The sequence below is a fragment of the Mchenga conophoros genome, linkage group LG19 (assembly GCF_057382185.1).
Source record: "Mchenga conophoros isolate Kocher_MC1m ecotype Shallow Benthic linkage group LG19, M_conophoros_male_GT1.1, whole genome shotgun sequence".
Taxonomy (NCBI): Eukaryota; Metazoa; Chordata; class Actinopteri; order Cichliformes; family Cichlidae; genus Mchenga; species Mchenga conophoros.
The window spans coordinates 30564138-30582060 of NC_140544.1; the positions used below are offsets into that span (position 1 = coordinate 30564138).

At 41.3% G+C, this 17923-nt stretch overlaps 1 protein-coding gene across 1 annotated transcript; it reads right to left on the minus strand.

The window, feature by feature from the left end:
- Positions 1-1238: 1238 nt before the first annotated feature.
- LOC146552623 (RAS guanyl-releasing protein 1-like) lies at positions 1239-17163 on the minus strand. Its single transcript, XM_085257106.1, has 17 exons — positions 16871-17163; positions 16087-16262; positions 11480-11585; positions 9984-10046; positions 9766-9897; positions 8941-9094; positions 8566-8739; positions 7659-7775; positions 7277-7552; positions 6799-6879; positions 6058-6162; positions 5798-5907; positions 5211-5355; positions 5063-5099; positions 4543-4674; positions 2530-2834; positions 1239-2446 (listed from the first exon to the last, which is right to left on the minus strand). The coding sequence occupies exons 1-17, from the start codon at positions 17002-17004 to the stop codon at positions 2312-2314; spliced, it is 2382 nt and encodes a 793-aa protein (XP_085113232.1). The 5' UTR covers positions 17005-17163; the 3' UTR covers positions 1239-2311.
- Positions 17164-17923: the final 760 nt, after the last annotated feature.

Consider the following 17923-nt stretch of genomic DNA (forward strand, 5'->3'; position numbering starts at 1 on the left):
CACAGGGACAGACAACCATTCGCACTCACATTCACTCGCACATTCACACCTAGTGGCAACTGATGTCTGGGTGATAAATCATTTCAGTCTGCCTGCTTTAATTGGTTGGTCATATTTTGATCTTAGTGTACGTAGAAGGAAGTCATACTCTGTATCACTTAGCCTACATGTGTCTTGTGGTCTCTTTCAGACTTAAATGCACCACAATGTGTTATGTTTACAGTCTCTGTTGGGTTTGTAAATGGATTTGTGTCTGATATATTTATCTTTTTGACGACTACTTTAGCACACCGGGGCAAAGACATTTCTCCTCTCAAGCTTTTATCACAGCCTTGATTGAAAAAAAGCAGCCTTTGAGATGACATTTTCTCTCAAGTTTAACACGTGTTCTTTCTGTCACTTTCTCTCAGCCAGCCATGGTATTGGAAATTATTCAGCATTAGTGTGCATGGAGCGTGGTAGACTCGAGGAGCTACTCCCCAGCAGCTGGATGTCACATTCAAATAAAAGTAAATTAGCTGTTACCACAAGGCTAGGCTTGGGAACTGCTGCTGTGCCTAAGAAGCTATCCTGGTCCAGGCAACAATACAGATGCAATATATGTGGAAATGCTTTATACTTTCAGATAGCTGCCTTCTTATCTGATGAAATACAGCTATAGAAATATAGACATGCTGAATCACAGCACCGGGAATATAGTAGTGTATAAATCACCTGCTGTTTGCAGTGAGCAGTGACAAAAAAAGAGAATTATTAGGTTTGAGTCCTTCCTCCTGCAACAGCAGACAGTTGCCCTCTCATTATCTACTGGCCAACATGTACTGTGGAGTCAGACTCATTACCTGCAGCAAAGCTCTAGGGACAGGCCAGATTGGCACAGTTGGCAGACGGGGTGATACATGCTGTCTTTAACGGTTTGTTTCAGCACAAGTCTGTGGATTCTTGCAAAACAATGTGTTGGAGATGTGCTACTTATTTTAACTAGTAGTGGATGTTGTTAAAAACGATATATTTTAAACCTAGCATTAAAAAGGATGTTATTGAAGTTAACTACCACTCATATTATTTGCAGGGCACATTCTTAGAAATAGACATACAACAGCTAACTCGAGCATTCACAGAATATACCTCTATGTTTAGAAACTGAAAACCAGCAATCACTAAAATGAATCTGAAAACCTTCTTATGGTGATGCTTTGGTGACTCCCGGTGGTCACACTGAGTAACACAGGAAAATGTTTACTATAGAATATGAATTATTTATTAGAACAATAAGAGAACAATACTGAGAAATAGGATGAACCTCGACATGAGTACAACGGCACAGTGTATACGTTGTATTTACAATACATTACATGTACATCACAAACACATATCTCAGCTCACAGTACAACACTCACACGATGGGCCACACTACATCAAAATAGCATGGCTGCACCAGCCATTTTTTAAGTATCAATATGAAGCCAACATAAGCATAAATAACTCCATGAAAGTACCACTGTACTGTACAAAATGTTCCGATATCTCACTGTTCTTATGAAGTGTGTAGTGTTTCACACAATAAATATTGACAGAAGCATGTTGTGCATTGAAACGAGCAGTGAAAACAATATAAAGCAATCTGTACAACTTTCATTCTGCTGCTCTAAGCTCAGTGGGTTCCTGTCATTGCTAGTAACGACATGCACTTTTTGATGACCTTTTCCGCTGCTCACACATTTTACTGCAGCCTTTGATTTCCATTTTATGTTTAACATAAATAGCTAAGCTCATTAACTGATCAAGAATTGATCAAACACATTCTGCAAATGCCTTTTCCCCCTCTAAAAATACTGCATTCCTTCATTCAATGATGCCTTGTGTTTGCACACTAGCTAAATAAATTAAGTAATGCTCAAGCTACTGATTGTCACCTTTCTAAGCTGCTGAAAACATTAAAGGGGCTTGTCCTGTTTACCTCAGATTTGCAATTTAAAAAAGCCTTTTTTAAAACCATCTTCCCACTAAAAAGTAATTTGGATAAATGTGCATTTAAAAAAAAACAACAAGTTGTTAAATTGCACCGTATTTAGCTTTAAAAAAATCCACCACCTTTAAAGAAATTCCTTAACCTTATTATTGGTGACACACAGATTTTACTTCCTTGATAAAAACAACTTGTGCAGCGTATTCTCCTTTATATCATGTTATCTTCATCTCATTATACTGATAAATACTTGCACTGTTCATGATCAAATCAGGATTCATACCTGCTGCCACACGGAGGCAGCACCAGTCCCCTTGCTGAAGCATCAGTGTATGTATAAGTCTAAGAGGAGGAGTCCTCCTCCACTGGGTGGAGAGCGTGCCTCTTCAGCAATGTCTTTAGTATCTCCACCTCCCGCTCTGTCTCTTTTAGTTTCTTACGTAGTGTCTCATTAGCTTTACGGAGCTTCTGGTTCTCCTGTTAAAGAAACCTTATATTAAAATAACAAGTGGGCGATATGGTGCATAAAAGTAGAGTATAATTCATAGTGTGATACTCACCAGTTCCAGAGTTTCGTAGGTAGGTTTGCTCTCCTCCTCTGGCTCTTTAGGCTTTTGCACAACAGAAGCTCTGTTTTCCCATTTGGCACAGTATCGCTGTTTTCTTTGGGGTATTGGGCTGGGACATGAGGTGAGGGTGGGTGTTGCTGGGACTAAGAGAGAAGCTGAGGTGGGCGATACTTCAGGTCCATCTGTCTGGGTATGGCTATGGACTCTCCTAGGCCTCGAACTGGAAGTGACTGGGGAGTCCGGGCTCCAGTCTCTCCTGTCATCCGGAGGGTAGGGGAAAGGACATTCTTCTGAACCTGGGCAGAGGGACACGCTTAGTAATTATTTCTGTTAATTTCAAAATGCACATTAACAGACGGAAATAGCTATTGTTCTCATAGCCCTGTAAAACCTGAACCATGAGCTACATCCAACATTTTTGTGCAATTTATTGCTCACAGTAGCACTGCTTGTGTCTGATTGTATACAACACATTTTTCAAAAAAACAAAAATAAAAATCACGTTGATGATGTAGAGATCTCAAAAGCTCATGTATGAAATATGATACAACTAAAATGAAAGGGCTAAAATTGTCTAATGATTCCTTTTTGCTGATCACGGTTGTCTTACAAAGCTTACCAATGCGTTTGACTTGGTTCATCAGCATCTTCTCACTGACAATCTCCATGCTATTGTTCTTTCCCAACAGGCATTGATGTGGTTTAAGTCCTATTTGTGCAACAGAAAGCAGCGTGCAGTTTTTAAGTGGGTGCAAATCGGATCTGATTACTCAGCAGCAAGGGGTGCTGCTAGTTTCTATCCTAGCACCACTTCTTTTTGTATTCTATTCAACTAATTACTCTACGCAACTTTACGCAGATGACACTATTGTCTATACATCAAAGACCTCTGTTTTACAACCTCAACAGTTCTGCACTTTGACTTTAAAACTCTTCAAACCTGGTTCTCAGCTAACAAATTATTGCTTTGTAGATCAAAAAAACTTACTCTATGCTCTTTAGCGTAAAGACAAACCTTTAACTAAAATCTTTTGCCATAGCCTGAATATTTTCCCCTTCAGAAAGCAGAAAAATATTTACATTGCACTGACTCTAAACTTACTTTTAGACCACGTATTGACTTTAATATTGGTATTCATTGTTCCAGACACTGTCTTGTTCACAATATTAAACAGAGATTTGTCTCACTTGCCACGTTGAATGAGGCATGTTTTACAAAGTGCTTTGAGTGTGCGAGTAGAAGATCGCCCATTTACCATTTGAACTACAGTAAAATGGATCTTCATCCTCGTAATATTATAAATAATTGTAGTAGATTTGGACATATTTTGAAATGTAACTTTGATTACCCTCATAGTTTAAAACATTCTTTGGTTTCTTTTATTTCATGTTATTAACTAAAAAGCTCCTCTTTAAAGTAACTTTTATGCCTAAAGAGCAATCAGTGATCCTTAAAGAAAATGGCTCAGATCAGTTATCACACCATATGACAAAACAGTACGTCAGAAAGACTAATTTTGAAAGAGCCTGAGTCTCTTAGTTAGTCAGCCTATAATAAGCAAAAACGAAAGTTTTTCTGCTCCAAATATAGAAGCATTTTTAAAGCCGGTGGGCAGCTTGAGTTTTACTGTAAGTGAAACTGTTCCTAGCGATAGATGGAGGGAAATCACCCTCACAGCAGACCTGACCTTGCGTTCAAGAATTGTTTTTTCTTACAGCTATTGCAAACTCTTTTTGGCACAGATGAGAAAAAAACAACTTTATTTTCTGTGCAGTGTCGGAGGCAGTGATTACAGGAAACAAAAACTGTCTCACCAATGAACAAGTGGCTTAAAAACTTTCCGCCAGAAGATGGCACATGATACAGAAAATTAGTGATTACTCCATGCCGGGTATTTGTTATTGTCTACATATTTGAGGTGAGATTGTGCGGTAACATGTGCAAGAAAAGCATGGCGTGATTAACAGTACTGAATGCGGGTGTACCCCATCAACACAACCCACCCTCTGAAGTGCCTGTGGTGACCGGCGTGGAGCTCGGGGTCGGACTGTCAGTGGCGTTGGTCACTTTGGTGTTCTTCTTGCACTCAAACGCCACCTGGTCCTTGCACAGCTTGTGGCAGTTCATCCCGCAGTCTGTGCAGGCCCAAAAGAATGCACGACATGTCACAACAGGAACCGAAGTTGATCTAGCTTCAATAAACTGACTTCTCACTTCTCTTTGAACACTATCTGTTCTGCAAATGCAACTCTCAGACTCTTGTTTTTGCATGCTTACTGTCAAGCAAACAAATAGTTCTCAGATCTTTAGAAGGACGGGGGAGGGGGAAGAAAATTGTGGTTCTCAGTGCAGTCTCTTTCTGTCATGTGCTGCAAGGTTCAACTAGCAACATGCAACGCAACGAAAAACCACACTCCATTTCACCTGCTCCCCACAAGACAGAGTGTACCTCTCCAAGTATTTGAGTTAACTGACATTTGGCCAGAGATACCAAAGTTACACGAGTGAGATCACCATATTCACCTTTGCATCTGTAGCCTTGCTTGATGACACCCCATAACTGTGAGAGAAAAGAGAGAGAACAACATTTATGTGACTAAACATAAAAGAGCAAAACCCAAATGACATTTTTTTTTAGAAAACAGCACCAAGGAGGTTTGTGTTTCCTTACAAATCCTGAGCAGTTGTCACAAAAGGTGGGTTTCATGTAAGTGGTCTCCTGGAAGTTGTGGACAAAGCCAAGGCCCAGCTTGGAGCAGATGACACTGGCCCGCATAAAATAAGCTGTGATCTCCTCTCTGCTGACTTGGCCTTCCCTGAAAAAACCACAACACATATATTGTAAGCTGATGTTTAAAAGAGGAAACAGAGCTGTGATACAGGATGATTGCAAAAGAGCCTGATATACTAAAAATCTATTAATAGTAATAATTTACATGTTATTTTTGTAGGTTTTTTAAAAATTTTTCATTAATGTCTCTCCATATTTATAGATGGCTACACCCACTCATCTGCCCAGTGGTTGTAAAAAAACCATATACCACTTAGTGACAACGTTTTTTACAGCACCGGTTGCCTATCAGTTGTGCTGGTTTTCATGTACACATTTAGCGGCAGCTTTATGGTTAATTCCGCAGCTATTTTATGTTTCCGGTTGCTAAACTCGCCACTACACATCTACAAATGCCACTTTTGCTTCCTCTCCCCTGAAGTCATAAATAGCCTCTGAGCAAATACATGACCTGTCAAGAGACTCACTTCTCTTTGTCCATGACACAGAAGGAAAACGGAAAGCTAGCAGCGATTTTCTCAAAGTCCTCCTGATTAATGAAGCCGTTCTCATCGTGGTCGTAGTTCTTGAACACGGACTGCGAATGACAACAAATAAAAAGCATTGTTGCTCAGTTGTTAGCGAACAATAGCGGGGAAGGCAGGCTGTCAGGATGGCATCATGCAAGAGAATAGTTGAAATAAGGAGGCTTGAAAACTGTGGAGGCTTGAAAAAGGGAAGCGCTTACATCGACCATTCTTTGCACGTGTTTGCTGATGGTTCGAGGATCGGGTTTAGGAGCCACTCCTGATGCCCAGTCCACAAACACGGGAGGTCTAGAAGGTGTGGCTGGCTGATTAAAAAAAAAGAAAACTAAGTCTCAGGAGATATGCAAAATAACATCTGACCAAAGGAGTTTCAGTTATCATACACTCCATAAAATAAGGCCCAAATGACGACAACTTTAAGCAATTTAATTCCATTTAAATCTGTTACGTAGGTACGATTATGAGGGCAAAGACTCTTTTTCTGAGTGCATGGGTGAAACAACCAAGACATTACAGGCTAATTACTGCGCTTAAGTTAGTCAGTTTAACAAAAGCATAAAAATTCACTTTCAACAATGTTGCACGGATGTCAGGCTAGGCACTTTCTTATTTTCAGTCTTCAGACTAAGTAATTGCTTCATTTTTAGCACACACAAGAGACAGTGAAATCTATATTCTCATCTCTGAGAGAAAGCAAATAAGCCTTTGCTTCCGTTAAGCATCATTACACTTTTTACACTTTTGCTTAACCAATCTCAGGTCCCAAAGAGGCTTGCTGTTTCTGTCTCTTTGCATTAGGCCAAGATAAACAGCTGCTCTCTCTAAAGAAAGAGAGTGAATAATCCTGCTTTCCAAGACAATCTATTAGTTTGTTGATATGCTGAATTTTTCCAGCTGGTAAACAAATGTTTACTTAAATCGTGTCTGTTGCTATCACTCACAGGTGCTTTGCAGTTCTTGGGTTCCCGTGCATACGACAGTTCATAAATCTCATCCTCAGAGTAGTAAAGATCCAAGGATAGCTGCAAGACATTAAAAAGCCACTTATTGCTGCATGGAAGGTAAACAGAATGAGAAAAAGGTCTCTAGATTTCTCCTTGAAACATGTTTTGGTGAAGGTGAATTCAGGTTGCGGGGTAATTATTATCTCTTCACGGGCATGCTGTCATTCAAGTAGGATTAGCACACTGCACTCAGATAATACAACAATACAGCAATCTGAACTCACTCTCATTCACATTCAGCTTGTCACCCACACACTCATAGATCATAGACTCTAATCACACCCACACGAGAAAAAGACAATCCACATGCTGCACTCATTTGCATCTTTGTATGTGTTCAGCGCTACTTGCTGAATCACATGAAGCTGCATAACAATTTCAAATGAACCCAAAGTCGCCGCGAGCAGTTCGCTACCGTCAACAGGTGAACCAGGTCCTTGTTGGCATCCAGCCTGGGTGGGATCTGCTGGAGTTGGATCAGCTCGTTGATGTGGTTGTACAGGGCCTGGAGCTTCTGGACGTTCACCTTGTTGTCCTCGACATAATCCGACATGGCCTCATTGACTGAGATCAGGTCTTTGAGGTGGACACCCAGGATGGGGATTTTAAAACCTGTACACTTGTTGTAAGCTTGTCTGTAGTTGTCATAGTTTCTGCAAGAGGACAGCAGGTCTGTCATCTCGTTCAGTACCTGGGGAATGAAATCATTTTTATCATTGTGCTACAGTTATTTTTCTCCAGTATTTTGATCCTTGACTCTAAATGAACTGGACATCGCGTTGCCAGTTACCCTTTACCTTAGTGACTTCACTCGGTACGTGCGACGTGGTGTCTTTCAGTCTGGAGATTGAGCTGTGACATAGGCCTCCCACCACCGCCATTAGTGTGTTGTAGTTGTGCATAAGGTGCAGACTCTGGCGGACACGCACAAGAAACACACGTCAGTCCATTCACGCACACACACACACTTATAAACGCGCAATTAAACTTGTTTCAGGTAGCCTTGGTTATATAATCCACAACAGTGGCATTACATAAGCCACTTAGATCGTTGGCTTTTTCTTACTGCACTCTGATGGTTCGCTCTTTTTTTGGAAATGCTTTTCCCTCTCTTATTTTTTATAAATTCTCCAGTTCTTGCTGTCACTGGAGCATTATGGTGTGAAATTCGTTTCCACACCCGTGGGTTTCGAGGTTGACAGCAGTGAGCAGCAGCAGACTGGTGCATTAGTGTTGCAAGAGGTCCTCCAGAGTACAAGCCTGCCTAACGGCTCCCCAAAGCCAGTGTATCACTTCTCAGCAGGCTGCACACAGCTTCACGTTGGAGTGGTTTTAACAAGCCAGCTCTGATCAGAGACTACACTCACGAGTCATTTCCTGCTTTTCTTCTCCTACAAAGTCCTCATTGTTTAAGAGTGTTCCACTTGGTGACTTCATTAGCTTGCATTCAGATAATATTTTTCTATCGGTAAGATATTTGGATACCCTAAAAGCCTGCAGCACAGCTCCTGAGAATCACTACAAGCTCTCTGAATATGCATTACACAATTACTAACATGTGAGGGGCTTTCAGAGTGAGACAAAAGTCATATTAACACTAGTTAGATAAGGTGCTGGAACAACCGCACATAGATTTAAGCGAAGAGGAAATGTAAGCACAGAAAGTATATGTGTAGTGGAAGTGGGGGTTGATTTAACCACTACCTGTGCAACGTGGATAAACTTAGTGAAAACCTCAGCTCTCAGCTGAGCGGTTGGCCGGCTTAGCACCATCAGCTGAACCCACTGGGAGACACCGTTACACAGCGCAATGGAACGCTCCATCACGGGGATGTCCTTCATGCAGCAGCTGCGGATGTAATGCTGATAGTCTACAAACTGGCAAAGAGAGCAGAGACAGGAGCATAAACCGCTGCACGGAAACTGCAAAGCATTTCCTGTCAGGAGGAAACACTTAATGGTTCTTAGTAAATGTAATTTAAAAAAAAAACAGAGAACAAAAACAAAACAGCAAAGTGTTAATGATAAGCTACAAACAGGTGCGCTTGTTCTTTTAAGTTGGTGTGTGTTTATACTCACTGATATTCTGCAGAAGGATTTAAATTCAAGGTAGGTGAGATGCTCGGCCAACTCAATGGGCTCCAGGTGGTCAAAAAGGAGCGACACCTTCCTCTTTTTACTGCTGTTAGCTTTAATCTTCTGGCTGGCTTTCCACGACCAGTCTCGTTCGGTTCTGGAGTACACAACGAAACAAAACGTGACTGCATCAGAAGAAAGGTTATGTAGCAGCAAAACTTCATAGACTGAAAAGCTGCAAATGGATTTCTTTGTTTGTTGATTCATGGAAGTCTCCCACAGAGCGTTTCATTACATTTATTTGCGGTCACTTCCTGGAGAGAAAAATGGTGCAGCTACAAAACGTGCAGTTTGGAGTTTTAATCTTTTAATTCTACAGTTCAATGATTTTAGCTTAACAAATGTAAGTATCTACCACTTTTATTAATGTTGCTGCTTTAGTATTGGGCTGTTGATCAGACACAATAAAGCATGTGATATGCGTGAAACTGATATTTCTCACATTATATATAAAACAACTCTTTGCATCACTAATTATTAATTGGAAGATTATTCTCTAAATATAATTATAGTTAGCTGCAGCATCAATCTGAGTATTTAACTTAAAACTGTGCAGTCCAGTTTCATCACAGCAACCTAAATGATAAAAAACAACAACAATAAAAAATGGAAGATTTAGCATGCTTACTACGGGTCTGTGTTCTTCATAGTGAGAGTCTCTATTCTTGATCGTGACTGATTTCAGTACTTTTATGACTGCAACAAGCAACCGAGAGTTCTGTAGACCTAATGTCTCAGTTGGCCAGCTGGCCGGAGATTAACACTTACATCCATTTGGTCTCTAGGAGAGAGCAAAGTCGCTCCTGTCCGTGCTCTCGGATCAGATCCCGAAACTCATCCAGGCTGTCTGACAAGCTGTGGTGCAACCGGAACATCATCCAGAATTCCTGGATCCAGTGCCTGTAAGAGTAAAGAATGATAACAGTGTGAATGAGATGTAAAAACAAGCCAAATTGAACTCTGAGTCGGTGTATTTGTGGGACTACCTGATGAGGTAGCATATCCTCTGGCACTCTGCTGGCTGCTCGCTGTCTACTGCCGTTTTAAACGTGAGGACTTCAGTTAAGGAGCAAGTGACATGAGCATAAACCTGATGAATATGAAAGTTAAAGCTTGGATTCACTGCTGCTTGTCTTGCCAGCAAGTTATTCTAGACAATTTTTTTCTGGAGTAAATAATGAACATATGGTTGATGTGACTGTGCAACTTCTTTCCAGCAAACAAAGTCATTAATAAAAAAAACTAAACTGAAAAGGCAAACACAGGTGACATTTGTTAATGTGGGAGGAGGCGACTGCATGAAGCAAAACTCCCGATGAGCATCACGGAATGAATCATTCTGGCTTACAGAGGTAAGAGAACAACATAATGCACAAAGAAACCGCAGAATCGGTGCCTCGTATATTGTAGAAAAACTGTTTTGCGACGGATCTTTAAACGTGCGGCAGTTTAAACAGTGCTGTCAGCTCGAAAGGCTATTATTTATTACGGAGGTCACTCTGCCTTCCTTTTAGCACATGTTGCTCAGAAAAACACCGCCCTGTGAATTTATATCCAACCGACTGTATAGCTCTGCGCTGGCAGGAACGAGATTGCGGTGAAGCACATAAAAAGGCTAATTGCGTCATAGGAGCAGAAGAAGTGCCCACGCAATTCCAAGGCCAGACTGTGATGAAGACTGTTAATGGCCCCCTGTGCCTCTTCCCTGATCCTAACCCACACACTGTATTTATTTGATGCATCCTTTTGGGTCTCGGGCACAGAACGAGAGGGTTAAAAATAGCAGAGAGGGCCATTCGGCCGTGCGTGCATTGACGTGGGTCTGCGCGAGCGGGGGGCTCTTTAGGCAGTGGAGGGTCTGTGTTTATATATAGCTGGAGAGAACTTGTATGTGAAAGAGGCAGAGGTAATTAACACCTGAAACCACAAGGCTTTCTCACCGTGGGGCTGATAAGCTCCTCTGAGGGGCTTTGTGATGCCACTGCTGTTTCCTGAATGAAAGCTGAGATTATAGATCCTCCCCACAAGTCACAAGGCATTAAAAAAACATGGGTTTTTTTTGGTGTGAAGCAGAGAAAATAAAAAAGCACTGAACCAAACATTCTGAAAGAGACCAAAATGCTGAAAGGTAATAGACTCCCCGCTATTGAATACACCAGCTCAGAATAGAGGAAAGTTGCACACTGAAAGCAACTGATGTACAAAATCTAAAATGTCTGACAGGAGGAGCAAACACGAACTGCCACTTTCCTATCACATTTTACACACTGACAGCTACAGGCTGCATTGTGAGCCAAGTATGAACTTGACAGCGTGTTGCTGTTGACAACCAAATGAAAGCAGCACACGGCAGAACAAGTGGTCTGATCTTGGTCTACATTTTCTGCCCAGAATTGGCCGCTGATTTGTTTGAATCACGTCCCTGCCTTGTGACAGCAGCCCCCCCCCCCAAAGCTTTTATGATGCACTCCACAAAGGATATAAAAAGACGAGTTTGTCCAGCAGATCACCGGAGGAGATGAGGTGACGGTGCATGGTCAGGGTGATGTTCAGCAAGTGGCCGTTCCCGTTTACACATCCGTTTGCGTCTGCAAAAGAAAACGAACGCACACGTGCTCGAGTTAGGCGTCGCCGCTGTAAAGAGGAGGAGGTTTACAAAAACACACGCCACCCTCTCAGATAAAACCTGCTCTGATGGTGAGAATTCTTCTGCCTGCCTTTCATCAAATACAATCAACCAGAACACATCACATTAAAATGTACTATTAGAGCTGCTTTTGTTGCTGTTGTTGTTTGATTATCAGAGATCAGATGGGGGTTTGTGGCATGGTTTTTGTTGCTTTTTTGGGGGGCTGGTGGGTTTTGAATATCAAATGACTCAAAGATGGTATATATGCACTCCGTTTGGCCTCTCAGGGCCACCGTACACACACACACACATACATATACATACATATACGTGTGTGTGTGTATATGTGTGTATTTTTAAATACAGAAGCCGCTACTAGTACTAAGATAAACCCCCTTTTGGTTTCGCATCATGTTTAACTCAAATGTGGTTTTCAGATCCATCACACAGTTTTCTCACAGAAAGTTAATCGCATAGCTGATGATGTTTTGAAGGCAAACAGAATAACATGTTGCCATGATGTTTCTTGCTTACAGCAAATAAATCTGGATCAAAATGTATATTTATGTGGGGAAATGCAGGCCAAGCTGAGGGGGGAGTTTGAAATTTTGATATTGTGAACTAACAGAATAAACACACAAATTTTGCAAGCTATATAGATTTTGCATTCATATAATGTGAAGACCAAATATTGTATTTCAGTGTTTTCACAACTTTACTCAAGTGAAACTTTGTGTTTATAGACTCACGTAACAGTCTTTGTGCTCTTGCGTCTTCTGCTTTTTCTCTTGCAGCATCTGCTAAAACTGCAAATTGTTATTTCAGCTACTTTTCTGTGTGGTATCTTTGAGTTTCAGCAGCGATGCACACATACATAAGCCCCTCATTTCCTATAATATTTGTTCACTTCGCAAACTGGAGCCAATCAAAATGTGGGACATTATGTCAGCATGCTGAACAAGAGATAAAGGTGCTGTAAAGTCCAGAATAATATGAGACGCTTGGCCACCCTATCCCCAGCCAATAGTCTTGCATGCTAGATATGTTGGTGGGATGAGGGTCTATGCATCAATAATGTTAAAGAAATACCCTCCTCCTTCTTCATTTATTTTGTACTACATAAATCCAGCATAGACATTTTCATCACTTTACAAGAGACAGTTAGCTTAAACTTATGCCCACATTCTCGTGCCATTACCTTTCCGTTGAACGCTTACCTTTTCCTCTGATTGTGTTTACTTCTGCTGCTCGCCTGTCTCACTACCTTTTTTTTGGCTTCCTTTTTCCTTGCATGTATCTGACTTCCTCTCTTTGTATGCAGACCACCTTTCCTTATAATGCTCGTCTGACTCCACGCTATGACTGACATCTCGAAACCGCGAAAAGAAAGACAAATTTCTTATCAATGACCTCTTAAAATCGGACAAGATGAGCACAAAAAGTGATTTTCCCACACACTCAAACAAACCACTCATCTTCAGCACAAATTCAAAAATGACTGTATCGTTCCGTAAATTTGCGGTTGACGTAAAAAGGAAGTGAATTTAATAGCAGCTCTAGACTATTTGTGTCTTTCTTCCCCTGTGGTCCCTGAAAATGGGCTGAAAACCTTAAGAACAACATTTGCGAAGTCTCAAGCTGCGTGCTGTTTCCCTTTAAGCTTTGCCAGTGTCTTTACACCATCAAGGATATCAGGCGTCTGAGGACCCACTTTTAAACAATATCACCTTGGAAATACCTTGGACGCCATGGCAACATGTTTTCTAATCTTTGTTATCTGTAAGCAACTTGCCACTGCTGCCGCAGCTGACTAATCCATCCCTCATATCCTGCATCTGGTGTGTTTGTGTTTGTAACACGCAGGCTCTGCCATCTAAACCCAGCGAATGTCAGTGACCTTACCCTCCAAGTCATTAAGAGAGTAAAAGAGACAAGAAAAACACAGGGCTGCTTATAAAATGACACATGTGATACAGGTTGCAAAAATTTGGTGCAGTTAAAGTTAAGACATATGCATGCAGAACAATTCCCACTCCTTCTTGGCATTTCTGGTAAACACAAATATAATAAGATTGCTTTAATCAAATTATCAGTTAATACTCTCTTAACTTACTAACACTCAGAGTCAGACCTACTGTAAAATAAAGCACAGCAGGAGGCTGTGAGTCTCCATAAGGCAAACAATTACACCATACTTTTTTCACAACTTTCCAACCACTAACCCTCCCTGTGCAGGGTTAATTGTGGGAGGAAATCCCCTCCGGACTGGCTGTTAGTGACTGGAACATTAGGAAAGCTGCTGCCCGGCGAATGATGATAAACACTGCAGTGGGCATGCGGCCGGTGGCCTACTTTTAAGGTTATCTTCGACATTCATCGGCCGATCCAAACATGCACGTCATGTTTCCTTGTTTTGACAGAGGCTATCAGATTGGACGGTCCTTTTGTTTTAGAAGAACCCGAGTCAGATTGCCATCTCTATGTACTCTGGGCAAAATCTTCCATAATATTTCGGACTCTGTGAAACTGTGTCGACAACACTGTTTCCATTCGTGCTTTACAACAGTAATTCCCAAGCAGGAAAAAAGCAAACAAATAAACAAAAAAAAAACTACTTAGATGGAGAAAGTAAAGTAAAAAAAAAAAAACTGCATATAAACAAATAGAAAAGGATGAATTAAAAGTGGATTTAAGTGGTTAAATAAACTAAAGGCTAAAGCTCTCTGAATATAAACAGCTTAAAAATGAAAGAGTAACTTAAACCGTTATCTAACAGCAAAAGATGTGAAATAGATGTTGTGATCTGTATGCAATATGTAGTTATGTAAAGTCATGAGCAAGCAAAATTAACACATTTTAACAGAAAGCCAGTTGTAATGAATTTTTAAAAAAAGCTAAATGTCATGGCTAAATAACCATTAATGTTACATAGCTACAAATTGGGATTTGATGTTAGTTAATGAAGTGTCCAAGCAGTAGATACATTGCAACAAAAACATTAAAATTAAATAAATACTGAAACATCTGCACCCGCATTTATGTGGGAGTAGATGGGTAAATAAATACAAAAATAAAAATATTCTTATGCGATAAACAAAGTGTTGTTTTCTTCACAGCTGTGAAGATTGAGACTTTCCATCAGGCCAAAAAACCCCACCACTGTTTCTTGACTTATATAGCGCGTCTTATTCTATTGGCTTATAAATATTTTGCCAAATTTGCAAAAAAAAGGCAAATTAAATGCAAGCAGTACTGTAATAAACAAAAAAGAAAGCAAGAACAAAAACAGAAAAAAAAATATGGGTGTGTTCTGAGCGGTCCAAGGAGAAAGATGATGTCAACAGCTATTGATCCACACCTCGCAGTGCTCTGCATTTCAAAGGTTGGTCAGCATCTGAGGACTACCGTTCAGGGATCTGACCTTTCAGCTCAGCCAGGCTTGAAGCTGCCATCCGGTAATCCTTCAAATAGCTCTTACGTGCACTCTCACATTTGAAAAGGTGGCAGGACTCGAGGACCTTAGGGGTCCCCTGTGATGTGAGTCAAGAGGACCAGAACTGTGATGCATTTTATCAGGAGAGGCTGTGCAAGGAAAACCCCAGTCATAACACATTATCCTGACAGAGAGACACTGTCACACACTGAGGGTGTAACTTTCAAGCGTACGGGGTCTATAGGGCTAAAACCCCTCCCATTGATTCTGTATCCTGCCAACGGGAAGCCGACTGTGATTAATACCTGCATCTTTGCAGATGAATGTAGTTATGAGATGTCATTTTATGTGCAGTCCATTGTAACACTTCTCCACTGCTCTTGCTGCATTTGCGTAACCAGGCAACGGCAGTTTGAAAGCTTGTCTCTTCAGAGATGCAATCACCATAACTCAAAGAGCACTCCAGACAACTCGATGAAGCCAATGATATCTGCTTGATTGATCCAACTATAGCCTACACAATCACTGCTGTGCTGTTCTTTCATTTAAGTACGCCCTCTATATATCATGCAGCCAGTGAAATATTAATGCACAATTAATAGAGTGCAGCAAAAAGCATTTCTAAAAAATTAGCAAGCCTCAAACACCGTGTCCCTCAACATTAAGGCACAAAATCAGACCGACAAGAGACTTTATCTTCAAACCATGAAATCTTACACTAAACAAAAATAAAGTCAGCCTTGGTAAGAAATCACTTTTTTACTTTCCAACACGAGGCACTCCCTTCTTTCTTTAGAGGCCTGCCTAAACTTGTTGCTGGTGAGAGAAAGTGGTGAGAAAAACAGACTCCTTAAGCTACAACATTCTGTGATATCGCTTAACCTGAAGGTTTAAAGTCTTCTGATATCCGAAGGACTGCATAACCTGTTACACAACCATAGAGCACAAACACCCTCTGGAGTCTTTTGTTCACTGCAGGACTTCACCTTGTAAAACAAACCAGCCAAGAAGGTCAGCGCTAACTTACCAAAAGACTGCAGGCAGGCTTGGATGAGCTCCTCCCAGGTTGCGCCCTTGGTGAGGTGTCCCAGAGGCATTACTGATTTACTCGGCGGGGTATGGGCCGGGCTAGGTTTGTGGAACCTGTGAGGCCGACCTGGAGGAGAAACTCTAGACCTGGAGGTGCATCCTTGAGTCACTCTCCTTGAGAAACACCAACACAAGAAGAACAGTGAAGGGCGGAGGAGGTACAGGAGGGTTAACTGCAGTGAAAGTGTGCCTTTCTCCTTTTGCTATTAACATGTATGACTGTACATGCACACTCCTTAAACCATGATTTTACGAGAGCACGGGTTATTAGCCCACACGCATGAAAGGATTTGTCCCACAGTCACACAACTCGAAGGTGTTATTTACACTTAAGAAACCCCCGTGGTGTGTTTTGCTATTCATTGTTCTCATTTCCTTCCTTTAACTTGGGGAAATACCGGCTGATTGCGGACATCCACATAAAACTCTCGAGTGACCAGAGCAAAGAGCTTACAAATGGAACAGTTTTACGCATGTAAGCGCTTCAAGCGTAGCAGGTCTGGCCGCAGAGAAGCGGGTGAACTTGAACACGCTTGTGCGCAATAACAAGTGGAAAGCATCAGTTTTTGACACCATTTTGGCCAAAATTCCACATTTACTATTAACAAATAGCTGATAGTAGGATTAACCTTCCTATACCTTCGATCAGGTGCCCACGTTTTCACCAGAGAAAACCAACCAGAAACTCCTCAGTAAAAGCACAAAAAGATGAGCCGACTTACGCTTCGTCTCTGCCCTTTTCCTCTGATGTTATACTTTCGTTTTGGTTTTCTTTTGACTGACATCCCATTGCGAGGTACTGGGCGACGAGCGGTTGAACTAGGCTGTCCATCTGTGTCCTCCTCGATGGGAGCATTACATCGCTCTGCTGGGCTCGGTGCGCCTCCGCGGTCTCACAAGCATTGTGCTGACTCGTCAATGAACGTTACACAATTAAGATTCACCCAGCCTGTCTGTGAGTGGGCGGCCGTGCTGCTGCTGTCGGGCTTGTCACTCACACGGAGTGGACTCCGCGCTTCACTAGTCATTATACTTGCGTCAAAAGTCGTGCTCTAGATTTATACTTGAAGATTTTAATCACGGAAGCGGCGCAGGGGGGGGGGGCTCGTTGAAGTCATTCCATCCAAGAAAATGAAAAGCACATGTTCCTATTATCTTTTGGCACTCTAACAATGATTTAGAACTTGATCACATATTATTTTTATTTTTTTAATTTTCACATTTTCCTGCTATTCCATAACAATTCACATTATATTCACATAACCAGAGGTTAAAATATCCCTTTAATATGAGTACATTCTGGATAATCACTGCGTAATGTGATTCTTCCTTTGGTTTACTAAAAGATGTTGTTTGTTCATTCTGCACAACAGGAAAGGGTGGATCTTCCTTTAACAGATAACAGAGGTTGCAGGTTCCATTACCACTACAGCTTAAATCAGGGATTGTGTTATTGTGCTGTAGGTGGTCCAAAGAAGATGTTTCCTGAAATCTTTCAGGAGCTTTAGGAAGTCTTATCACCTTCATCCAAACGTAGATATGGGGATTATGGCTGCTCACATTTTACTCCAGAGGCCACGATTATATGAGATCTGAACGTTTTAAATTGAAAATAGTCTCATTAATTTTAAACTGAAGCCCATTTCTGAGATATTTTTCCCCAAGTGAGAAATGGATGTACCTGAGTTGGTTTCTAAATTACACTCAGGCCAGCTGGCAAGTTAAAGGTAAGAAGAAAGCCTGGAGAAGTTTGATCCTCTAGTTCTACCCCCTGT

Bases quoted from the DNA above. Each gene is read 5' to 3' on its own strand.
- LOC146552623 (XM_085257106.1), bottom strand. From the start codon at position 17,004: ATGCTCCCATCGAGGAGGACACAGATGGACAGCCTAGTTCAACCGCTC. The intron at 9,095-9,765 runs GTAAGTGTTAAT...TGTGTACTCCAG, and splicing joins CTCCTAGAGACCAAATGGAT to AACCGAACGAGACTGGTCGT. The intron at 2,835-4,542 runs GTGGGTTGTGTT...CCCTCTGCCCAG, and splicing joins CACCACAGGCACTTCAGAGG to GTTCAGAAGAATGTCCTTTC.